The 25,962-nt window shown below is 42.4% G+C and overlaps 1 protein-coding gene and 1 long non-coding RNA gene across 4 annotated transcripts in view; one reads left to right on the plus strand and one right to left on the minus strand.

Moving 5' to 3' along the window:
- LOC118556304 (baculoviral IAP repeat-containing protein 6-like) overlaps positions 1-25,962 on the plus strand; it is a 133,629-nt gene that overhangs the window by 58,080 nt on the left and 49,587 nt on the right. For all 3 annotated transcript variants that reach the window (XM_036130659.1, XM_036130660.1, XM_036130661.1), the window contains exons 33-34: positions 8,326-8,490; positions 11,629-11,797. In XM_036130659.1, coding sequence (XP_035986552.1) covers positions 8,326-8,490; positions 11,629-11,797 — 334 coding nt within the window. The remainder of the gene's footprint in view (positions 1-8,325; positions 8,491-11,628; positions 11,798-25,962) is intronic.
- Positions 22,719-25,128, minus strand: LOC118560032. Its single transcript, XR_004929020.1, has 2 exons — positions 23,877-25,128; positions 22,719-23,169 (listed from the first exon to the last, which is right to left on the minus strand). It is a non-coding gene; the product is annotated as an uncharacterized LOC118560032 (long non-coding RNA).

Raw genomic sequence — 25,962 nt, forward strand, 5'->3', positions numbered from 1 at the left:
TCTTAGTGGAAGGACTTCAGAACCGGGTCCATGTTCTCTACGTTCTCAGTCTCAGTGAGGACTTCAGAACCGGGTCCATGTTCTCTACGTTCTTAGTCTTAGTGAGGACTTCAGAACCGGGTCCATGTTCTCTACGTTCTTAGTCTTAGTGAGGACTTCAGAACCGGGTCCATGTTCTCTACGTTCTTAGTCTTAGTGAGGACTTCAGAACCGGGTCCATGTTCTCTACGTTCTTAGTCTTAGTGAGGACTTCAGAACCGGGTCCATGTTCTCTACGTTCTCAGTCTCAGTGAGGACTTCAGAACCGGGTCCATGTTCTCTACGTTCTTAGTCTTAGTGAGGACTTCAGAACCGGATCCATGTTCTCTACGTTCTTAGTCTTAGTGAGGACTTCAGAACCGGTCCATGTTCTCTACGTTCTTAGTCTTAGTGGAAGGACTTCAGAACCGGGTCCATGTTCTCTACGTTCTTAGTCTTAGTGAGGACTTCAGAACCGGGTCCATGTTCTCTACGTTCTTAGTCTTAGTGGAAGGACTTCAGAACCGGGTCCATGTTCTCTACGTTCTTAGTCTTAGTGAGGACTTCAGAACCGGGTCCATGTTCTCTACGTTCTTAGTCTTAGTGGAAGGACTTCAGAACGGGGTCCATGTTCTCTACGTTCTTAGTCTTAGTGAGGACTTCAGAACCGAGTCCATGTTCTCTACGTTCTTAGTCTTAGTGAGGACTTCAGAACCGGGTCCATGTTCTCTACGTTCTTAGTCTTAGTGGAAGGACTTCAGAACCGGGTCCATGTTCTCTACGTTCTTAGTCTTAGTGAGGACTTCAGAACCGGGTCCATGTTCTCTACGTTCTTAGTCTTAGTGGAAGGACTTCAGAACCGGGTCCATGTTCTCTATGTTCTTAGTCTTAGTGAGGACTTCAGAACCGGGTCCATGTTCTCTACGTTCTCAGTCTCAGTGAGGACTTCAGAACCGGGTCCATGTTCTCTACGTTCTTAGTCTTAGTGGAAGGACTTCAGAACCGAGTCCATGTTCTCTACGTTCTTAGTCTTAGTGAGGACTTCAGAACCGGGTCCATGTTCTCTACGTTCTTAGTCTTAGTGGAAGGACTTCAGAACCGGGTCCATGTTCTCTACGTTCTTAGTCTTAGTGAGGACTTCAGAACCGGGTCCATGTTCTCTACGTTCTTAGTCTTAGTGAGGACTTCAGAACCGGGTCCATGTTCTCTACGTTCTTAGTCTTAGTGGAAGGACTTCAGAACCGGGTCCATGTTCTCTACGTTCTTAGTCTTAGTGAGGACTTCAGAACCGGGTCCATGTTCTCTACGTTCTTAGTCTTAGTGAGGACTTCAGAACCGGGTCCATGTTCTCTACGTTCTTAGTCTTAGTGGAAGGACTTCAGAACCGGGTCCATGTTCTCTACGTTCTCAGTCTCAGTGAGGACTTCAGAACCGGGTCCATGTTCTCTACGTTCTTAGTCTTAGTGAGGACTTCAGAACCGGGTCCATGTTCTCTACGTTCTTAGTCTTAGTGAGGACTTCAGAACCGGGGTCCATGTTCTCTACGTTCTTAGTCTTAGTGGCAGGACTTCAGAACCGGGTCCATGTTCTCTACGTTCTTAGTCTTAGTGAGGACTTCAGAACCGGGTCCATGTTCTCTACGTTCTCAGTCTCAGTGAGGACTTCAGAACCGGGTCCATGTTCTCTACGTTCTTAGTCTTAGTGAGGACTTCAGAACCGGATCCATGTTCTCTACGTTCTTAGTCTTAGTGAGGACTTCAGAACCGGGTCCATGTTCTCTACGTTCTTAGTCTTAGTGGAAGGACTTCAGAACCGGGTCCATGTTCTCTACGTTCTTAGTCTTAGTGAGGACTTCAGAACCGGGTCCATGTTCTCTACGTTCTTAGTCTTAGTGGAAGGACTTCAGAACCGGGTCCATGTTCTCTACGTTCTTAGTCTTCGTGAGGACTTCAGAACCGGGTCCATGTTCTCTACGTTCTTAGTCTTAGTGGAAGGACTTCAGAACCGGGTCCATGTTCTCTACGTTCTTAGTCTTAGTGAGGACTTCAGAACCGAGTCCATGTTCTCTACGTTCTTAGTCTTAGTGAGGACTTCAGAACCGGGTCCATGTTCTCTACGTTCTTAGTCTTAGTGGAAGGACTTCAGAACCGGGTCCATGTTCTCTACGTTCTTAGTCTTAGTGAGGACTTCAGAACCGGGTCCATGTTCTCTACGTTCTTAGTCTTAGTGGAAGGACTTCAGAACCGGGTCCATGTTCTCTATGTTCTTAGTCTTAGTGAGGACTTCAGAACCGGGGTCCATGTTCTCTACGTTCTTAGTCTTAGTGGAAGGACTTCAGAACCGGGTCCATGTTCTCTACGTTCTTAGTCTTAGTGAGGACTTCAGAACCGGGTCCATGTTCTCTACGTTCTCAGTCTCAGTGAGGACTTCAGAACCGGGTCCATGTTCTCTACGTTCTTAGTCTTAGTGAGGACTTCAGAACCGGGTCCATGTTCTCTACGTTCTTAGTCTTAGTGAGGACTTCAGAACCGGGTCCATGTTCTCTACGTTCTTAGTCTTAGTGGAAGGACTTCAGAACCGGGTCCATGTTCTCTACGTTCTTAGTCTTAGTGAGGACTTCAGAACCGGGTCCATGTTCTCTACGTTCTTAGTCTTAGTGAGGACTTCAGAACCGGGTCCATGTTCTCTACGTTCTTAGTCTTAGTGGAAGGACTTCAGAACCGGGGTCCATGTTCTCTACGTTCTTAGTCTTAGTGAGGACTTCAGAACCGGGTCCATGTTCTCTACGTTCTCAGTCTCAGTGAGGACTTCAGAACCGGGTCCATGTTCTCTACGTTCTTAGTCTTAGTGAGGACTTCAGAACCGGGTCCATGTTCTCTACGTTCTTAGTCTTAGTGAGGACTTCAGAACCGGGTCCATGTTCTCTACGTTCTTAGTCTTAGTGGAAGGACTTCAGAACCGGGTCCATGTTCTCTACGTTCTTAGTCTTAGTGAGGACTTCAGAACCGGGTCCATGTTCTCTACGTTCTTAGTCTTAGTGGAAGGACTTCAGAACCGGGTCCATGTTCTCTACGTTCTTAGTCTTAGTGGAAGGACTTCAGAACCGGGTCCATGTTCTCTACGTTCTTAGTCTTAGTGAGGACTTCAGAACCGGGTCCATGTTCTCTACGTTCTTAGTCTTAGTGAGGACTTCAGAACCGGGTCCATGTTCTCTACGTTCTTAGTCTTAGTGAGGACTTCAGAACCGGGTCCATGTTCTCTACGTTCTCAGTCTCAGTGAGGACTTCAGAACCGGGTCCATGTTCTCTACGTTCTTAGTCTTAGTGAGGACTTCAGAACCGGGTCCATGTTCTCTACGTTCTTAGTCTTAGTGAGGACTTCAGAACCGGGTCCATGTTCTCTACGTTCTTAGTCTTAGTGAGGACTTCAGAACCGGGTCCATGTTCTCTACGTTCTCAGTCTCAGTGAGGACTTCAGAACCGGGTCCATGTTCTCTACGTTCTTAGTCTTAGTGAGGACTTCAGAACCGGGTCCATGTTCTCTACGTTCTTAGTCTTAGTGGAAGGACTTCAGAACCGGGTCCATGTTCTCTACGTTCTTAGTCTTAGTGGAAGGACTTCAGAACCGGGTCCATGTTCTCTACGTTCTTAGTCTTAGTGAGGACTTCAGAACCGGGTCCATGTTCTCTACGTTCTTAGTCTTAGTGAGGACTTCAGAACCGGGTCCATGTTCTCTACGTTCTTAGTCTTAGTGAGGACTTCAGAACCGGGTCCATGTTCTTAGTCTTAGTGGAAGGACTTCAGAACCGGGTCCATGTTCTCTACGTTCTTAGTCTTAGTGAGGACTTCAGAACCGGGTCCATGTTCTCTACGTTCTTAGTCTTAGTGGAAGGACTTCAGAACCGGGTCCATGTTCTCTACGTCCTTAGTCTTAGTGAGGACTTCAGAACCGGGTCCATGGTCTCTACGTTCTTAGTCTTAGTGAGGACTTCAGAACCGGGTCCATGTTCTCTACGTTCTCAGTCTCAGTGAGGACTTCAGAACCGGGTCCATGTTCTCTACGTTCTCAGTCTCAGTGAGGACTTCAGAACCGGGTCCATGTTCTCTACGTTCTTAGTCTTAGTGAGGACTTCAGAACCGGGTCCATGTTCTCTACGTTCTTAGTCTTAGTGAGGACTTCAGAACCGGGTCCATGTTCTTAGTCTTAGTGGAAGGACTTCAGAACCGGGTCCATGTTCTCTACGTTCTTAGTCTTAGTGAGGACTTCAGAACCGGGTCCATGTTCTCTACGTTCTTAGTCTTAGTGGAAGGACTTCAGAACCGGGTCCATGTTCTCTACGTCCTTAGTCTTAGTGAGGACTTCAGAACCGGGTCCATGGTCTCTACGTTCTTAGTCTTAGTGAGGACTTCAGAACCGGGTCCATGTTCTCTACGTTCTCAGTCTCAGTGAGGACTTCAGAACCGGGTCCATGTTCTCTATGTTCTTAGTCTTAGTGAGGACTTCAGAACCGGGTCCATGTTCTCTACGTTCTTAGTCTTAGTGAGGACTTCAGAACCGGGTCCATGTTCTCTACGTTCTTAGTCTTAGTGAGGACTTCAGAACCGGGTCCATGTTCTCTACGTTCTTAGTCTCAGTGAGGACTTCAGAAACCGGGGTCCATGTTCTCTACGTTCTTAGTCTTAGTGAGGACTTCAGAACCGGGTCCATGTTCTCTATGTTCTTAGTCTTAGTGAGGACTTCAGAACCGGGTCCATGTTCTCTATGTTCTTAGTCTTAGTGAGGACTTCAGAACCGGGTCCATGTTCTCTACGTTCTTAGTCTTAGTGAGGACTTCAGAACCGGGTCCATGTTCTCTACGTTCTTAGTCTCAGTGAGGACTTCAGAACCGGGTCCATGTTCTCTACGTTCTTAGTCTTAGTGAGGACTTCAGAACGGGGTCCATGTTCTCTACGTTCTTAGTCTTAGTGAGGACTTCAGAACCGGGTCCATGTTCTCTACGTTCTTAGTCTTAGTGAGGACTTCAGAACCGGGTCCATGTTCTCTACGTTCTTAGTCTTAGTGAGGACTTCAGAACCGGGTCCATGTTCTCTACGTTCTTAGTCTTAGTGAGGACTTCAGAACCAGGTCCATGTTCTCTACGTTCTTAGTCTTAGTGAGGACTTCAGAACCGGGTCCATGTTCTCTACGTTCTTAGTCTTAGTGAGGACTTCAGAACCGGGTCCATGTTCTCTACGTTCTTAGTCTTAGTGGAAGGACTTCAGAACCGGGTCCATGTTCTCTACGTTCTTAGTCTTAGTGAGGACTTCAGAACCGGGTCCATGTTCTCTACGTTCTTAGTCTTAGTGGAAGGACTTCAGAACCGGGTCCATGTTCTCTACGTTCTTAGTCTTAGTGAGGACTTCAGAACCGGGTCCATGTTCTCTACGTTCTTAGTCTTAGTGGAAGGACTTCAGAACGGGGTCCATGTTCTCTACGTTCTTAGTCTTAGTGAGGACTTCAGAACCGGGTCCATGTTCTCTACGTTCTTAGTCTTAGTGAGGACTTCAGAACCGGGTCCATGTTCTCTACGTTCTTAGTCTTAGTGAGGACTTCAGAACCGGGTCCATGTTCTCTACGTTCTTAGTCTTAGTGAGGACTTCAGAACCGGGTCCATGTTCTCTACGTTCTTAGTCTTAGTGAGGACTTCAGAACCGGGTCCATGTTCTCTACGTTCTTAGTCTTAGTGAGGACTTCAGAACCAGGTCCATGTTCTCTACGTTCTTAGTCTTAGTGAGGACTTCAGAACCGGGTCCATGTTCTCTATGTTCTTAGTCTTAGTGAGGACTTCAGAACGGGGTCCATGTTCTCTACGTTCTTAGTCTCAGTGAGGACTTCAGAACCGGGTCCATGTTCTCTACGTTCTTAGTCTTAGTGAGGACTTCAGAACGGGGTCCATGTTCTCTACGTTCTTAGTCTTAGTGAGGACTTCAGAACCGGGTCCATGTTCTCTACGTTCTTAGTCTTAGTGAGGACTTCAGAACCGGGTCCATGTTCTCTACGTTCTTAGTCTTAGTGAGGACTTCAGAACCGGGTCCATGTTCTCTACGTTCTTAGTCTTAGTGAGGACTTCAGAACCGGGTCCATGTTCTCTACGTTCTTAGTCTCAGTGAGGACTTCAGAACCGGGTCCATGTTCTCTACGTTCTTAGTCTTAGTGAGGACTTCAGAACCGGGTCCATGTTCTCTACGTTCTTAGTCTTAGTGAGGACTTCAGAACCGGGTCCATGTTCTCTACGTCTTAGTCCTTAGTGAGGACTTCAGAACCGGGTCCATGTTCTCTACGTTCTTAGTCTTAGTGAGGACTTCAGAACCGGGTCCATGTTCTCTACGTTCTTAGTCTCAGTGAGGACTTCAGAACCGGGTCCATGTTCTCTACGTTCTTAGTCTTAGTGAGGACTTCAGAACGGGGTCCATGTTCTCTACGTTCTTAGTCTTAGTGAGGACTTCAGAACCGGGTCCATGTTCTCTACGTTCTTAGTCTTAGTGAGGACTTCAGAACCGGGTCCATGTTCTCTACGTTCTTAGTCTTAGTGAGGACTTCAGAACCGGGTCCATGTTCTCTACGTTCTTAGTCTTAGTGGAAGGACTTCAGAACCGAGTCCATGTTCTCTACGTTCTTAGTCTTAGTGAGGACTTCAGAACCGGGTCCATGTTCTCTACGTTCTTAGTCTTAGTGAGGACTTCAGAACCGGGTCCATGTTCTCTACGTTCTTAGTCTTAGTGAGGACTTCTGAACCGGGTCCATGTTCTCTACGTTCTTAGTCTTAGTGAGGACTTCAGAACCGGGTCCATGTCTCTACGTTCTTAGTCTTAGTGAGGACTTCAGAACCGGGTCCATGTTCTCTACGTTCTTAGTCTTAGTGAGGACTTCAGAACCGGGTCCATGTTCTCTACGTTCTTAGTCTTAGTGGAAGGACTTCAGAACCGAGTCCATGTTCTCTACGTTCTTAGTCTTAGTGAGGACTTCAGCACCGGGTCCATGTTCTCTACGTTCTTAGTCTTAGTGAGGACTTCAGAACCGGGTCCATGTTCTCTACGTTCTTAGTCTTAGTGAGGACTTCAGAACCAGGTCCATGTTCTCTACGTTCTTAGTCTTAGTGAGGACTTCAGAACCGGGTCCATGTTCTCTACGTTCTTAGTCTTAGTGAGGACTTCAGAACCGGGTCCATGTTCTCTACGTTCTTAGTCTTAGTGAGGACTTCAGAACCGGGTCCATGTTCTTAGTCTTAGTGGAAGGACTTCAGAACCGGGTCCATGTTCTCTACGTTCTTAGTCTTAGTGAGGACTTCAGAACCGGGTCCATGTTCTCTATGTTCTTAGTCTTAGTGAGGACTTCAGAACCAGGCCCATGTTCTCTACGTTCTTAGTCTTAGTGAGGACTTCAGAACCGGGTCCATGTTCTCTACGTTCTTAGTCTTAGTGAGGACTTCAGAACGGGGTCCATGTTCTCTATGTTCTTAGTCTTAGTGAGGACGCGGGCAGCAGGTTCTGGATCAGCAGCAGCGTTCTGATCCACTTTTTAGGCAGCACTGTGAGAACATCGTTGCAGTGATCAGTTCTACTGAAAATAAACGCATGGATTAGTTTTTCCAGAAAATAAAATGTAATTGGTGTCGAAGCCGAACACGACTGCTGCATTATGGGAGTTTTTTGGATTCAAGCCAAATGACGACGGCCAACCTCTTAATCTCTGAGCCAGTATGTACTTAAGTTATCCTGCCGTTATGTTAGTTGAAAAAAGTTTCCAAATTACAATAATATTGTTTATCGCAATAATTTTATGAGAAATGAATCATCCAGCAATATTTATCGTGACAGGCCCAGTGTTGTGTGTGAATTTTGAGCCGATGTCTCTCCAAACTTTCATTATGATTACATAACAGTAAAGACTTTTGTTTCTTGAATATTGCTGTCATCAAAACCATTTCATGGTGAAATAAATTTTCCAAATTTGGATCAGCTCTTGCTGGTTAGCTTGTCTTCTGTTCTGAAATTGTAAAAGTTAAATAATGAATCTCTTTTTAGTTGTCATGTTCGTCTTCATTAATGCACCTTGGACATCAGTCTGGCAGTTCTGGGACCCTTTAATGAGCTGTAATCATTTAAGATTTGTAACAAATAATGCTGTTATTTTTGTAATGTAGGATAAAACACAAGTTAATTGAAACATTATATCCATAGATTTTACACCTGTCTGTATCGTCTAACTGTGTGTGTGTGTGTGTGTGTGTGTGTGTGTGTGTGTGTGTGTGTGTGTGTGTGTTTGCAGCCACAGATCTCCAATTGTCCCAGTGGTGGGACCAGTGAGGAGCAGCAACTGTACTGGGCCAAAGGAACAGGGTTTGGTACTGGATCTACTGCTTCTGGCTGGGATGTAGAACAGGCCCTTACCAAACAGAGACTAGAGGAAGAACATGTCACCTGTCTGCTCCAGGTAAAAACCGGCTTTCCTCGCTGACCTGTGTTTTTCATTGGGAATTGTTGATGTGAGAATGTGTATAAATCCCGTCACGTCTCTCTTATGCAAAGGCTTAGATGCAACAGAAGTCTTTTCCTTGACAAGACTTCTTCCTTTAGAGGAAATCAACTTTTACATTTTTCCCTAAGTGAAACGCTCCTTACCTACAGAAGCTGCTCCCTCTTAACCCCGACAAGATCCCAGGATGTTTCATTACGAGCACTTTGTGGTCACAGTGATTTTCTTAGAAAACATTGGTAAAAATGATTAAATGTTGTTAGTAGGGAAAGTCCACTTCAGACACGATGTCCTGAGAGTGTTTATTCCTTTCCTGAAAACTAAAGAGTTTAGTAAAGTATAAAAGATGGATATGCTGCCGACCTACCTCATGAACAGCTGAACACAACAGTGATGCACAGGGAAATCCCGCATGTTTGTTGGTATGAAGGTAACTCTGTTTTTGCTCACAAACATTGTATGTCTAATGGTTAAATGAAAGGGTTTTTATGTGTTTTGGATATTTATACGTTTTTCTCTTCTTAGCTATGATCAGTTAGCAGGACTGTGATTATGCAGTGTTTAATATGTAAAGAACTCCTAATACAAAACTTGACTGTAAATTCAGGCCATGGATGGCTCTGTGGCAACCGGACAACATCTATTGCCATAACTATTTTCAGTTATACATTTTAAGTTGGATATACGTTTGGAACATTGAGCACCTTTAAGGACAATATCACACAACACAAAGGGGGTCTTTTTTGGGTCTTGCTATATTTGTGACAGCTGTTAAGCCTTAATGAGGACAAATGAAAGAGAGAGGAGGAAAAAAAATGACACGTCAACCAACTGACGCCTACGCCGCCCCGGGCATAATTAATACAAACAAACAAACAATCGTATGGTCTGAATGGCCGATTATTATTAAACTCAGATCCACCCAATAAAAATTAATCATGCATGGTCCAAATCCTAAAATGTCTCTCAAAAATAGTTCCTGCAAAAAAGAAATCCCAAAAATAATGTGTTCAAAAAATAACTCTGGTAATTCCACGTAATCGATCAGTGTCCCGCACAAAAACAGGAAAAGTTCAAAAATCAAAAACCGTTGGGGCCCATTCTAAAAACCTGCTGCAGCACTGAAATGAACAAAGCATAGGTCTCACCGGCGTCTCTCCTCCTCCTGGCCTTGTGGGGCATGCCGCTCATCCGTCGCCACCAGCTGCAGATCCACCAGGAATCCTTCCCATCACTCTGCTCAACCAAATTTGAACTTCTTTCCAGAGAATGGCGGGATGAGATGATCTGGCCGTACTTTAGTTTCAGGCTAATTTGACTGTCATCTGGAGGAGCTCCGTTCAACAACTGGCCTGACGCGCGCTGCCAGCATTACCTATGCCACACCCATCAACACTCAATCAACACTTAAATAACCCCCCCCCCCCCCCAGGTTCTGTAAACCAGATGTTTTTTATAGTGGACAATTAATAAACAAGACATCCTTGTTTTAATTATTGATGATCACTGTTATCATCAGATAATTGTGACAACGTTACACATTTGCTGTTTTACCTTGGGCTTTAACATCTATTTGTCCGTGGTTACCTTGAAATAAGTTCATGGACGTGATTCACTAGAGTACAGCCGCTGCTCCCCCACATCGAGAGGAGCCAGTTGAGGTGGCTCGGGCATCTGGTCAGGATGCCTCCTGGACGCCTCCCTGGTGAGGTGTTCCGTGCACATCCCACCGGGAGGAGGCCCAGGGGAAGACCCAGGACACGCTGGAGGGACTATGTCTCTCTGCTGGGAACGCCTTGGGGTTCCTCCTGAGGAGCTGGCCCAAGTGGCTGGAGAGAGGGACGTCTGGGCCTCCCTACTGAAGCTGCTACCCCCGCCACCCGACCCCGGATAAGAGGAAGAAGATGGATGGATGGATGTGATTCACTATTTGTTTGGACATTTTTTAGCCTTAATGTCTGAAAATCTTTTAACCTTAATGTTAGCAGATAAGGCAAAAATGCCTCAGCTGTCAATTTCCAAACCATAAAAAGGATGAATGATTATAATTAAAAGACTTTGATGGTTGTGAAAATGTTTCTAGTGTTCAAAATTAGTTTGGGACCTGAACAGTGTGCCGAACACAAAGCTCATCAGAATGTGGTATAGCTGCTGATGAACGTGTTGGTCGGAGATTAGCCAGTGTACACTAACCATTCTGTCCATCTTCAGGATTCATTTTGACTGCATCTTAGTCCGGCTACATGGAGCTTGTGGATGCTACCCAAACCCAACCACAGAGCAATACCACTGGTTGTTAAAGCAGGAGCAGTACAAGATGGAGTTGTTTGTGTTTGTGAACACACAAACAGCACAAGAATTCTGGGTTGAGGCGAGAGTTATAGCTCACACATGATCAACGAAAGGAACACAGAAGAAAACAAAGACAATGACAGAACTTCTCCATCCATCAGGCTGCAGTCACCACTCTCGGGTCCCATCACCCTCAAGCTTTTTCTAAATGATTTTCTTTCATAAGGCCCTCTGTGGTGTAGCAAGCTAGATCTGCGTCTTTGATACAGCGGACCTGGGTCCAAATCTCTGTTGTCAGAAAGGTTATCTGGTGTAACAGCTCTGCAAAGTCTGTGCGCCAGTTGTAATGACTGAACAAGGGCACAGGCAAAAGGACTTGCACACAGTTATTTTCTTGCTATCCCAAGCCATGCCAACTTAACAAACCCAATGAAAATGTGAGGACAGCAACACTTCACAACATTTGAATCAGGTGTAAACAGATGGTAATTGGCCATTAAAAATGAAAACTTGTGTTTGATAGTCTTTGAGTAAAGGTGGAATGTCAGACGGTGGTAAACATGTTTGTTTCAGTTGCTTTGGGTCCACATTCTGGATCGGTTTATTCTTTTAAATGCATTGTCAGTGATCAATAACAGGATTAAAAATGAGGACTGTATGTTTGAAAACTCTCAATTTTTCTATTATTGGAAGGTCTTAGTAACGGTCATTGTGGTTGTGAGAGATTATCAAATGTGTGGCTCTTTCCTTCCACAGCACCTGCTTGTTCCTTTTAACTAATGTTTTTTTTGCTTTGTCCACAAGGTGTTGGCTAGCTACATTAACCCAGCGGGCTCCAGTGGCTGCCACAGCGCTGATGCTTCTGCAGACAGCAGAGCCCAGAACAGCTCCGCTCTGCCAGCAGTGCTACAGGAGCTGCTGAGCCAGTCCTGCCTCATCCCTGCCATGTCCTCCTACTTACGCAATGACTCAGGTAGGCCTCTGTTATTTCCTAATAAAGGCCGCAGACGTGTAGCAACCTCAATCGCATGTATCAAAAATGATTGTGGCTACATCAACATATCTTTTTTTATTGAAAAATGTATTACCTTTGCAATCTGTTCTTAAAAATGAAACTTCATGCAGTGAGAGCTTGTTGTTTCTTTTCGTGTAACATGCTACCTCAAAGGTGTTAAAGCGTAGATTTTTCTGTCCACGTTAGACTTTGATAAAAAGCCCTCCAATCAGGAATTTGTGCAGCCAAGAAGAGGATGAGATGGCAGGGTACCTGCATTATCAAAAAGCAAAGTTTTAAGCCTAGTCTTAAAAGTAGACAGTAGTGTGGGGGACAGCAATCTGCTGGTTTTTCAGTAGCGTTTATCCAGGCCCCCAAAATGGGGGGTAAAAAGTTACCTTGTGCAACTTGTAGTACTACACTTCACATGTACAATTCACACAATATTTCACTCAAACTAACTAAAGTAAAACTAATTGACTCATAATAAAATTATAGGCACCATTTCTTTTTAGGTCAAAGCAGTGAAAAAGAAAACAAAAAACTCCCAGTAAAACCTCAAGAAAAACCTTATCCAAAGAAAAACTACTAATAGAAATGTGAGTTTTGCATGGTCTGTCCACATAACATTGTGCACAATTCTTGGATAATCTCTGTCTAAGGGAAACCAGACCTTCTCCTAGAGATAAAAATGAAACATGAGCGTAATGCATCATTGTTTTATCCAGATTTACTGTGAATTTACACATTTGACTATTTATTGTAAATAATAATTAGGTTACTTACTCTTCAACTGGATCCAGATGCACAAGGTAATCCAGCTCCTCATCCCTCCTGGACCAGTGCGTCTTCTACTATTTACTGATGCTTCTATATTGGTTGACCCCAGCAGCTGTGATGTCATTTCCGGTTCAGCGAATACTTTCGTGAAGTCAGATAAATCTATCCAGTAAATGTATCACTATCTACGCAATTATGCACAATAAACTTTCATGAAAGGCTGTTGTTTTGCTGATTTGATCTAATCTATAACCTTTTCTAGCATCTTACAAATTCTTGCTAGCGTGTCCGGTTGAAGCAAGTTGATAGCTTGTCGTGTCATACTCTTTGGGATGTGCATTCTGCGCTTTGATTGGAGAACGATGCGTCGCATCACCAGGACGCATGCTACCACTGGACACTGATTTTCACCTGTTCGCTACACGGGTTAGGGAGAGCCATTAACTATGTCAATGCTATCAGCGGAAATGCTAAGATCTCACGTTTCTGATGCAAACAACTATGTTGATAGATTTTATGGATCAAAAGATACACGAGAAAATGTACAACATATTCTGTGAGTATAAAGCACAGAAAAAAGATTGCCAGAAGGAGGGATTGTCTTCAGGTATGCCATGCTATGAGTCGGGAGGTGTTTTACAAATGGTCACACTTTTTCTTACCTTACCAGCAGTAGGAAATGTGTCTAAATCAGCGTACGGATGGATTGTATTTATTAAAGAGTTGTTAGCCTGTGTTGTCTGATGTTGAGGTAAACGGTGAAGAACACTGTGGTTTTACATCTCAGCAGTATGTACGGGTTGGAGTTGGTGCAGTTTGGTTCTTTCTAGCATGGTTAGCTGTCTGTTCTGGTAGATTCTGAATAGAAATGGCCCAAATGCAGTTTTTTCTTTTTTGCAGTGTTGTGTCAGTGTACATTTAAATTTCTTTTGAGGAACTTAAATGAACCCAATCCAGCAGAACTATTTTCTAATTTGTGAATTAAAGGAAGATTTTATTGTGTTAATAGAGCAGTCAGTTTTTAACACGTTAACTTTAACAATTATTTTAAATCACGTGTCAAAACACACACACGTTCCCTAATGTTTTTTTCCTCGCACCGCTCCCCGGACTGTTTCTTTTACCCTCTGCTCTTTCTGTATTTCCAAGAGTGCTAGTCACTTGTAAATTTCATGAGTTGTGGGTTGTGTTTCTGAAAGTGAAATCTCCTATTTGGGCTCTAAAGTAAGTTACGATAAACAGAAGTTATGAAGAGACCTGCTTGCACTACAGACACTTTGAGTACAACCAGCTGAAATATCGCCCCACCTCATTACGCGCTGGAGTGCATCCTGCGTCGCCACCATATTGGCTGGGTCTTTTCTACTCTAGACTGACCTAGGAGCCGACGGTAGTAAAGGCAGACAGAGCAACTCTGCGCGTATTTTCTGCAGTTTACGGTGCAATAACCGGTGATAACTGCTGAAAGTAGATTACTTGGTGCAGATCACCATTTTAGGCAGAGATTGGTTCTGAAGATGAGCTTTTACACGCTGATAACATTGCAGAAACCAAACCCAAAAACCGTACTTTAATGACTCTGGAATGACCTGGAAATTTTAAAGCCTTTTTCCAAGCTCTAAAAAACGGTGTATGAATGTGGATATAAACGGCAAGCAAAAATATACAAAGAAATTATTGTTGTTGGTGTGAAAGCTCAGAATTAGAGGCGTGTGAGAGAGTAAAAAAATTAACAATAGAACTTGTGACTAACTAGTATTAATTTATATGTATATGCTTAATACCATGTCTATCTTTAAGAGGCGAAAAAATATTTTGGCATGAAAACCGGTATTACACATTTGTTTACACACTGTGGAAACATCAGGGCGTTATGATTAGTGATTTAGCCATTATAGTCCAGAGTTTAACATTTTATGGTACCAGGATGTTTTCATTCCATTCTCAAAAGTGCTTGAAAAATAAAAAAATTTGTGCAAGCATGTTTTTTATTAGTCATTTATTGCAAAAGTGCATATTAAAATGCCCAAATAGGCTTTTACACTTTCAAAAATAAATGGATAAAATATGTGATTCATTTGCGATTAATCTTGAGTTAACTATCGACATTTTGCGATTAATCACGATTAAAGTTTTTAATCGTTTGACAGCGCTTGTTAATACTAAACTTTTTGCGGGGAAAAGTTGCCTAACTAGTGCTGTTTATGGACAGAAGTATTTTGACAAATGAAACCTAGCTAAAGATGGTGTGCTAAATGCTGTTCAGTTCTTACTGATGGGACACAGCTTTTCATGGCTATATGTAGCACATACTCTGGTAACTGCTCATTTCTCGCTTTTGCCTTTTTAACTCCCCACCTCATAGTAAGCAGTAAAATCCCATAAGAGCCCAGTGGGCTGCTTTAGCATCCCCATTATGTGTGCTCATTACTCATGTCTTGTCTGGACATCTCTGGGGATGTGCCTGGCATTGGTCTGCAGCTGAGCTTTTTATTTTGGCTGCAGGTTACTTGGTGGAGGTACAGCAATCGATGTCTTGATTTCAGTCTTGAACACCTATTCCAAAGGTTGCCAAGGCTAAAGAACTGAATCACCCTGTTAGGACTGAAGCTGTCTGATTCCTATTGAGTAAGTTTATCTGAGGTAGCAGAGCCACTGAAGAACCTTCCTTACCATGGGTATCAGGGCAAAGGTGGTGCAAGAGTTAGGGAGATCCTGTAACTGGTGGGTTGCCGTTTTAAGCCCCTGCTAGGACAGTTTTAATCATTATGCCCTTGGTCGGCCCCGTTTAAGTGAAATGTCTTAGAGGTGGGTAGTTGGTTTCAGCTTCTCTGAGTTAGCTTTGACATAGCTAGCTCGACGGTCTTCTGGTTTTGACATGGTTTGTCTGTCTTACATTGATCCAGAGCGTTCCAGGGCAGTCAAACTTTTTTACAGTAGCAGGCCACACACTATCAGGTAGGAGGGTGCACTTATGCCGGTGCCCGAGCCCCGGTGGGGAGAATTTTGAAAAATACAGTCTCCCTGATGTATTTTGGAAGCTTTGAAGACAGGTGGTTATTTAAACAATAGAGTCAGAGTGCATGTTTCAAATTGAATAAAAGGCAAAAAATGTGAATGATCAATTTTTCAAAAACAACCTTTGTTTTTTATTATTATTCCTAAAACATTATTTTTTTCACATGATGTTATCATGTTTTAACAAGGTAAGGTAATCTCCATTTGCATAAAATTGGTTTAATTGGAATTAGTAGCACCACATAAAACAGATCAAATTAGGTGAGGTCTATTCATCTTATTATTATTATTATTATTATTATTATTATTATTATTATTATTATTATTATTATTATTATTTACAGTTCTGTTCTAAAAACAATCGCAACATTTCTTCACAAACAAAGTTGAATTTTTATGATAAAAATACAGGGTTGGAATTTGAAATTGAATTTACATGTTGAATTTATTTCAGTCAAATCGCTCTTTCGAAATCTCTTATCTCAGTTTAATTTCACTTGCACTCATCACACACACGATATAACTTATCATCGGCGAGGATTCTAGAGACAAACACAAAATGCATCCCCTGAAAAACTTTGATAATTTGCTGCTGTAATATTATATGTAATATAGATTTTTCAGAATAAAAAGCTAACAGATGTGCATAATCAAAAAATATCAGAAATACAATTATAGAGCATTCAGTATTGTAAGAAAGCCCACACTGTTTCTGGATAAATACATTACTGTATGAGTTAAGTTCTATTCCATTTCCCCCCTAAATTTGAAATGTCCCGTGCTCATGAATGCACCATAGCTTTCTGACGGTTGTGAAGGCATCACACTGGTCTATGAACGCGGTGCTGTGTAGATGCACCTTTGATCTTCCGCTTAAGACAAAGCTTTGCAGTTTCAAAACTCACCTAGGCTCTCACGGTTTTATTGCACTTTTCGGCATAACACCGGTCTGTGTTTTGATCGGAAAAGTAGCATCTCGGTTGGAACAAGGAACCCAATCACTCGTTAATGTTGCTCTCAGATGCTAAGCTGATTTTTGGGATGTATAATCGGGAAAATGTAGGCGGCGGCAAGAGCTGCTATAGACGGCGATTTGCCGCCGTTGACCGGCTACTTTTGACTGCCCTGGCGTTCTGCATGCAGTGTATGCATCCATAAATGGTCCTGGTGTTGGGGTTATGTGTGGATTAGTTTCTTTTGCATTATTTAAAATTAAATCATGAACTATCGTTAAGATAATTGAGTTAATAATGGGAGTTGTCCATGACACAACCTTGATTCTTCGAAAATCAGTGTCCTTCACCCCGATACACTTTATAAAGATATTTTTTTCTTCTCACAGTCTATCATTAAATCAAACCTTTTCTGTTAAGATGGTTTATTTGGTGGTATAATTTTATATCTATGAACATATAAATTATTTTGAACTGCAAATAGCTGAACGGCGGATGAGACGAAAACAAAACAAACAAAAACATCAAACAAACAAATCAACAGGATATGTAAAGGCAGAAAAATAAAACCCACGCAGGTATTTAGTGGAGACCGCAAGCTCAACCTTTGGGCTCCGTTAGTTTGGCTTCACACCTGTGCTTGATGCTGTCTCCGTTGCTAGGCAGCAGATGTTACGCTGAGGTAAGGGCGGGGACATCAGGCAAAGGCGTGACCATCCAAAGTCACAGCCAATCTTTTCCGGTCTCTGCTCTTTCGAGGTCAAAGTAGGACCCGGCCCACATAGACCGGGTCCTACGAAGGAACCAGCCCCTGGATTTGGACACACCCTTGATATACATCCACATGTTATATTTAGGTCTACAATCAAAAGTTTACAAATCATCACATCATCATCAGCTGGGCTTTTCCAAGGCAGAGTAAGCTTAGTTTATGTCCACCTCTAAATAAAAAAACGTAATACATGATTTCTAAAAAAAATGATTCTAAAGGCATTTAGAAGGGAAGTTATGTTTTGTAACAGTGTTGTTACAAAACATAATGTTACTATGGGCCATAGAACAGTTCATCTTGCTTGCAGTTTGATTTATTCTTGGCATTTTTCCCATAATTCCCAGACAGCAATACAATTGTGTTTTTTAGCAAATTAGGAGCTGTAACTTGTTTTAGACCATCATATTAACTTCAGATGGACCCAAATTCAGTAATACAAATAAGAATGCATTTAATAAACCTGTTTTGGGGGACATTTGTGGGCCCAGACTTTTGTTATGTGGCCCCATCTGCAATTCAAGAATGATTTGGGACCACCAGCAAAACTATTACAGACAAATGGTAAATGGCTTGTACTTGTATAGCGCTTTAACTAGTCTTGACGACCTCCAAAGCGCTTCACACTACAGTTCAGTCATTCACCCATTCACACCCTGACGGTGGTGAGCTATGTAAGCAGCTACAGCTGCCCTGGGACAGACTGACAGAGGCGAGGCTGCCATGCACCAGCACCACCGGGCCCTCTGACCACTGCCAGCAGGGAATGCGGGTGAAGTGTCTTGCCCAAGGACACAACGACAGAGACAGTCAGTGCAGGGGATCGAATCGGCAACCCGCCAATTGCAAGACGAACTCCCTAACCTCTGTGCCACGTCGCACAGTGTACAAATCCTCTTTTAACTGATAATGTTGGGTACAACACATGGTGTTATTAAGCACACTTTTTACATTATTTCAATTTTATATTAAATAGGACCATGTTTATCCAATAACTTCTAATCAAATGCAGCCTTTGTGCTGCTTTTAAGTTATTAAAATTGTGTAAAGACAGCAAGTGTTTTGAAAGACTGATCCAAACACTGTTCTTATTGCTTAGAATAGACACATTAACAATCGACCCTAAAGAATTTGCAAACTGGAGGACTTTTCAAAAAGGCTAATGTGTAAAACCATTTTTAAGTTTTAGATCTACAATGATTTACAAATCCCTCTCCTACAGCAAGTCTGACTACTTGATTAGAACATTTCATGCTCACTTTGTGGAGCAAGTAAAATAAAACTATATATATATATATATATATATATATATATATATATATATATATATATATATATATATATATATATATAAAATATTTGTGGTAATAATTGTTTTTTATTATGTTTTGGCCCTTCAGTACTTGATTTGACAGTTAAAGCCCACATGGCGTGACGTTTTTGACACGCCTGATTTAAAGTAATTGTTGACTCGGCTTTTATCTTAAGGTGTTGTTGTGTACCTTGTTTTGCATTCTGATCTTAGTTCTGTGCCTTTTCCTTCTTGTTTTCTTTCTAGGTTACACCACTAGTGCTTTACATATGCTTTTGCATAATTAATACATAGTGGGTGGGTGGGGTGGGGGTTTATACTAGCAATTAGAAATCTATTTTTAGTGGAGGTAAAAAAGGCACTATCCTTAAACATGGTTGTTCTGACATTTATCTAGAGAGCTAATGCATTTATTGTTCAGAGAATCAAAATGATTTTGTTTTCAGTTGCATTTATGGATCTTTTGTCACACTACATCCAGTAAGACACAAGCGATAAGGTATTGTGAGCATTGTAATTTTTCCTTATTATCTAGTTAATGCCTCTGACACAAATCCTGGCAACTATGTGTCAAATCTGTTCCCTACACTCTGTGACCTTTAGCTGTTTCTGTGAAACTCTGTCCAACTGGTTGCAGAATACATTGGCATTTAAAATGCAAGTTCATAGCACCTGCAATATATGAGCCAATAATTATTGTGCTCCAAACAGTCCTCCTTATTGCATCCGCTGATAGTATGATGGTGATATATTGTGCAGCCTTACTGGCCATCACATTAAGTTGGATGATGTAATGTCCAATTAACTGAACATTAGGGGCTATTGAACTAACAAAACGGTCAATTAGTGCCAGCTCTAAAAGACAGATTAAAGAAAACTGTTGTTTTCTAAGGCTTTGTGTGTGCTAGGATTATGGAGTAGTTAAATAAAAAAATGTTTTGAGAGTAAAGGGCTACAAGCTCAGCTTCACAGTCCTCTGGCTTGTATTAATTGGACATTTGTATCATTGTTTGAGGCTGGTGGATATTCACTTTGTTGGATGTTTCTATGACGATCAGTTGCTATGTACCCACATTTGACTTAATTCAGCATAAAGGAGATTGACAGGCTACCCAAGTGGCCGAGTATGTTACTGGTGTGTAGAACTGGAATTCATGTCAGAAAACATAAAACCCTGATTGTCAATAAAAATAACTATCATAGGCTATAATAAAACTGTGTAACAAAACTCAATCAGTTTTGAGACTATTTGGATCTTAGAAGGCGAAGAGCAAGTCAGTGAATTCTCTGCAGCATCATAATTACCAAAGCTCCCATACAAAGTTAAACCATTTGACAGTAAAGCTGACTACTGTCTACGTCATTCATTTACCACCTTGTCCTACCTTGAAGGCCTTAAGTTTCTTTTCGCTCTTCCCGCCATTATCAAACACACGTGGTCTGCTGCCCATTCAACCCAGTGCAATTCTCCACATTAACCAGTCCTGTCCTGGAAATGCCTTCTGGAATGCAATATTTTGAACGATGCCATTAATGAGCGGTCAAACCTTTGAATGCTACTGCATTGCTGATTTGTCTTTATTGAGAAGCAGATTTTCTGCACATTCTGTTGGTCCCTTGATGGATACCAGGTACATCTATAGTTTTCCTTACATCCAGACCTCTCCATCTTGCACACTGGCCTCTCTAATCCCCCTGCACAGATGGATAACATGCTAGGCTGGTGGAGCCTCTAAAGAGGTAGCATTTGCCTCTAATTATTTATGTTGAATGGACTTAAGCATCGAGAACAATCAGAAGGTGGTTGTGATGTTGAAAGGTTGTTGGCAGCTGTTGATTACTTCATATTTAACCAAGACCTTATACCTCAATCCCATGTTATATTTTGGTTGTCTAGTGTGGCATATATTTGAAACAGGATGTAAAAGCTTTAAACAGTCTTGCTTGACCTTGATGGAAGAAACCCAGCTTTTACACGAACCCCAACAATACACCTTGTAATTTTCCACATCACAAGGTGTGTTGTTGGGGTGAAGACTATATGAAAGCTACACATGCCAATGCAGCGCCCACAATCAGGTTCAGTCTATCTCAGGGCATTTGCTCTCATTTAGAATGATTAACCTTCTCAGTTGTAGTTTGGATTACTTTGAGCTTTTCTTTGCTGATAAAGTAGGTGATTCCTTTTACTGGATGAATAAAGACTTGAGATGTTATTACCTTAGTGTTATAATCAAACATCTCTTCAAAATGCTTCCTTTTCTAAAATGTGTGCAAAGGTTTTCTAGAGTGTTAGAAGAAACAGGGGATATCCACTGTCAGAATCTGCTGTTTCCAAGTGTTTTCAGCTGCAAAAACAGCTAACATCCTTTAACCAGAACCAGATAAGTGAGTTCTTTATGTACCATACATGGGACTACCACTTCCTTTTCACCTTTAGTTTTCTTTGTTTTCCAGTAAAGCTCAGGGGTCTCATTTAAAGTTTTTTCATACGCACAAAATGGGGCCTGAAACCCACATATGTCACTTCGCCTGCAAAAGTTGGAATCCATAAAAAGAAATAAAAACTTAATGGGAAAATGTGCGATCCTCACGACACTCAGAGCCAGGTGTATACTCATTTTGGAGACGGGAGAAACTGGCGACATAGATGGTGTAGTGATAAGTTGCAGGCAAGCAGCATCATAATTTCTCTCAGATGTTCATTTTCACTCCATATCAGACTTTCATCATAGATCGACTTGATCATAAGCATTCAGAAATGTTCTTGATGTTTGCTCTGGTGGCACTTATCCATACAAAAGGACCTTAAACCTAAATAAATCGCCCACAAGCAATCTTAAAAAAAGTCTGTACATTTTATCTGGGTTTTCTACCATCACTTTCCACTTCCCGATGCTCACCAGGCTGATCAATATCGGTGGAAAACCTCTCATTCCTGGTGGTCTCAGGTCGCACAGCCTCAGAGGAATTTTAACATGGAGCACAGCTCTGAGGCTTTTCCTCCAGCTTAAAACTGCATTCAACTTTTAACATATGTGCTTTTATCACTGATTTACACATTTAATAAACTCCTGGGAAATTTGCTTCGTGGTTGGCTTTACACCATGAAATAAAGAATCAGCTGACCCATTTTTGATCCACATTGACATTGCTTTGCGTCGACCATTTATGGTTTAAACTGGGGGCTAAACATGAGGGGAACCTGGTACGCAAAATTCAGGTACTACTGTGATCCATAAAGGAAACTTACGTGCATGGTTTTATAAGTCTGACTTTTTTTCCCTTTTTTTTTTTTTTTCTTGGCACACATACACTTTTCGTATGGATTCTAAGCAAAGTTTTGTAAATGAGACCCCCGGACTGTTATTTTTCAAATGCTTATTTTGTAAACAGCCTCATTGAACTATACATCTAGACTTTATTCAGAATTTCATAAAAACAGTATTTGTCTAATTGAGAAAAGATTACTGATACTAACTCTTAAAAAGTGAAATAAAAAAATCTTTGTCCTCCCAGTTGATCCTTCGTCTTTTATGAACTGCAAATTTTGAACAACTGTGAGCAAATGTAGAGCATAGGTTTGATTGTATCTCATAATACACAAGCTACATGTAAATCACAATTTTATCTTTGTTACATTTTTTTTTGCCTCTGCAAACATGTCTTTTTACAAAAATATCTGAATTTGTAACATTTTTAAACCTTGGATCTTACCCCCCCCCCCCCAAGAGCAATATCTTTTTTCTTAGAAATCCATCTTCAGCGGGCTGTTGAGCTGTAGCAGGAGTTTTCCTGAAATGCTGTGTAATGAGGCTACATAAGGTTACTTAGGAAATGGCAGGTTTTTAGGAAGATAACGTCACAGCACAACAACAATGCTGAGGACCGGTACGGCTTTAGAGCAGCCCTGACAGTTTAGCTTTTCAGCCTTTTATGTCTCAGTGTAGAGAAGTAGGATCAGAGTCGGATCAACTGAAGAATTGAATAGAATGGCATCAAGATCTGCCCCTAGTACTTGTTTGCATTTGGTTCAGCAGTGCAAAATGAGAGCCAGTAAACTTTTTATTTTTTAGGTCCTGACCGGGGGATTGCTTTTTTTCCCACCCGGCTTGTCTCATACCCGTTCCAGCAATGTTCTGTTCTTTTCTAGTCTTCCAGGCCTTTGTTATCTCTCCAGCACAAACAGAATTGGGCAGTATTGCTTCCTCTTTCTCATCTTCACCCACTTTCTGTAGGTTTCTCCATCTGTATCTAGGATAGATGTTCATGTCAGACTGTTGCTGACTAGTTTTGGTCCTTGATCAGTATTATCCAGTCATAGGCTTCCCTCCTCACAGCGTGGTATAAATGTAAACAAAAACTATTACAAAGAGGTTGAGGAAAGTGCCAATGATGCCTAGCAGGGCCAAGATGGACTCCTCCTGTTCCTCCTTGACCTCCAGTGCCCGTACATCTTCAGGGGTGATGACAGTGGTGCCCATGGTCCTGATGCTCACCCAGACTGGCAAGGAGACACCTGGGACAAAAGAGAATTACGAAGGCCATGTTAGAGATACATGGCAGCAGCACAGTTTGAGCCTGCCAGCCTCTTTCATAGTTCAGCGTGGCTGATTTTCTCCAGACACGCTTGTACACCGGCATGTACTAGCAGCTAGCTAATGGACAAAGTCCATTGAGGTGGAATGGATTTTAAATAAAACACACACACAAAAAAACCAAAGAGGTCAGAGAACAAAAGCTTGGGTGATTTTCTGAGTCGTAGGGTTTCTGATCTGGAACAACAGGGGCTGGACGTCAGCACACACTCAAGTTCTGTCTATGATGATGCTATATCAACTCCAGAAGTGTTAAACTGACAACACACATGTTCAGAGGTGTTCCCCCTCGCCAATTTAGGTGCCATTGAAGCTGAACCCACGGCAGCCGGCTGCTTTTGATTGCCGTTATTGATAGACATCCTCCAGTTGCTCAAAAATGATTGTTCAAACCAAATTTCCCAAACCTTCTATGTGAAGATGTTGAAGAATATGGAGAGTGAAATTGACTCACTTCTGTGAGATGGCCCTACTACACACTAGTAGCAGTGTTTTGTGTAGATAAAAATATTGCACAGGCAATCTTTTCACTTGTATTGTTTCTTTATCATCTTTATCGTGACTTTATCTCAGTCCTTGTAAATAAATGCAGGTAAATAGAATTAGGGCAGAAATAGAAATAGCTTACCTTAAGGCGTCATCCAGCATGTTTTAGAGTGCTCAGAGTAGAAATGTTTGTGTACAGATAAGTCCAGGCAACAATCTAGCAACAAAGGGAGAGATACTGGATATGTGGTCACAGTCTTGGCCAAGTGAGAGACGGCAGTAGCACATCTACAACAGTGCCCAGATAAAATCCCTCACTTCTTTTTCCTCATATTCCTCAGCACCAGCTGCTAAATCAATCCATCCCCTTAACGTGACAAGTCTCTATACTGTTTTCACTCAGCAGGTTTCTATCACTGCTGCTAAGACAGTGGCAGCACGAGTCTCATCTCCATCCCAACCACTCTGGCATTCCTCTCATCTTCTTTTCGTGTTCTCCGTCTCTTTAGTTTCCTGCTACCTGCTTTGCCTAAACTCTGCCACTAAAGCACACAACCTTCTTCCACAGTGCATGCATGAATGTATATATCCTCTGCACAATCCTGCTGTCTTTGTCTTCTTTGGATGTCATTGGAATGTGTGCATGATAAAAATGCCCATTATTGAAGCCCTCATGCCAGCGCTGTGCGTGATCCTGTCTGTCGGCTGAGCTGAACGTGTGTCGTGACACCCAGCCTCCAGTGAGCTGAGTGAGAACAGGCAGGTCCACAGATTGAGAGTCCAGCAAGTAAAAATGCCAACAGAAACTGTAGAAAGTAAAATCCCAAGCCGTCCGCAAGGAAACAAATGCAGCCTGAGTGCTCGTCTCGGTGGCGAAATAGATCTGCAGCAGCCACCAGTGACAGCAGTGTTACGGTAGATCTCCAACACCAGTTAGTCACCGTGGGAGGACTGTGCATTGCATAACCAAGCACAATGATGGTAAGAGAGGGAGGACGGGTCCTGATGGCTGTGGCGAGGAATGAAAAGAAGCATGGGGAAGGGGGGCCAGAGCAAAGTGGAAGGAGAGGGAAAAGATATTACTCACGCCTACAGTTGTCTCCTCCTCTTCCATTGCTATGGGGGCTGGTGTAGCATTGACACACATCCACACACCTACCCACACTTCTTCCTCCGTAACAATAGGCAAATGCTAAAAGGAAAAACCAATCCCAAAATGAAACGAGTCCCACCCTACTGCCTTGCATTCCATTCAAGATTTTACTAAGCCCACCATCAGCTATTATTATTGTGGCAGACCTCTGGAGAGGGGTGGAGCGGAGGAGGAGGGGAGAACAAGAATAGGCAACAGGGAAATACAGGATGAATGTGGCTGATTGGAGGACAATGAAGAAGATGGGGGGGGGGGGTGCAGTTTCTCATTCTCATGTCTGGTGGCTTCTTGAAATAAATACTGCATGCCTCTATTTGATTTTTGTCAAATTTTCTCTGCACTTCCAATCTTTTTATTTTTTTTTGTTTTCCTCATATGTGGGCCAAACACCTTCTGCTTCTGCACTCCATGAAATGTATGCCTCTGACTATCTATCGGAACCTAATTGATTTCCTCTTGCCAGCCGTCTATTTTGTACTGTCCAAAATGTTTCAGGTTTAATAGAATCTGTACTTGACTGGAAAACTAAGTTTTTGAGATTGTTGCTCCAGCTTACTTTGGTGTTTTCACTTCTATGAATAACTATCCAGGTCTAATTAGGTTTGAGAGTTGTTATTATGACGCAAACAAGCATGCAGAACTGTTCAACCCCCTGAAGTCAGCACTTTGTAGAGCTGCATTTTGCAGCAGCAAGTGTCTTTGGATCGGTCCATGAGCTCGCCACATCTGGCCATTCCTCGAGGCTAAACTGTTTCAGCTCCTCCATGTTGGATAGTTTTCAGTTGAGAACAGTGATCATAAAAGTCTAACGACAGGTCTGGACTTTGACTAGGCCATTCAAACGCACTTAAATCTGATTGCAGCTATAGGGTAGTTCACGCGTGACGTCAGCGCTACATCCGGGTCCGGCGTGTAGGCAAAATCACCACTGCTCTCGTCTACTACATGACAAAACGGGTGATTTAGAGCGTACTTTTAGTTTGTTTATTTTTGGAATCTAAACAATGCCTACGACTTGTTGTGCTCCCGGTTGCACACAGAGGCATTCCAAATCGTTGGATGTACGTTTCTGTTG

Source organism: Fundulus heteroclitus, unplaced genomic scaffold (assembly GCF_011125445.2).
Source record: "Fundulus heteroclitus isolate FHET01 unplaced genomic scaffold, MU-UCD_Fhet_4.1 scaffold_37, whole genome shotgun sequence".
Taxonomy (NCBI): domain Eukaryota; kingdom Metazoa; phylum Chordata; class Actinopteri; order Cyprinodontiformes; family Fundulidae; genus Fundulus; species Fundulus heteroclitus.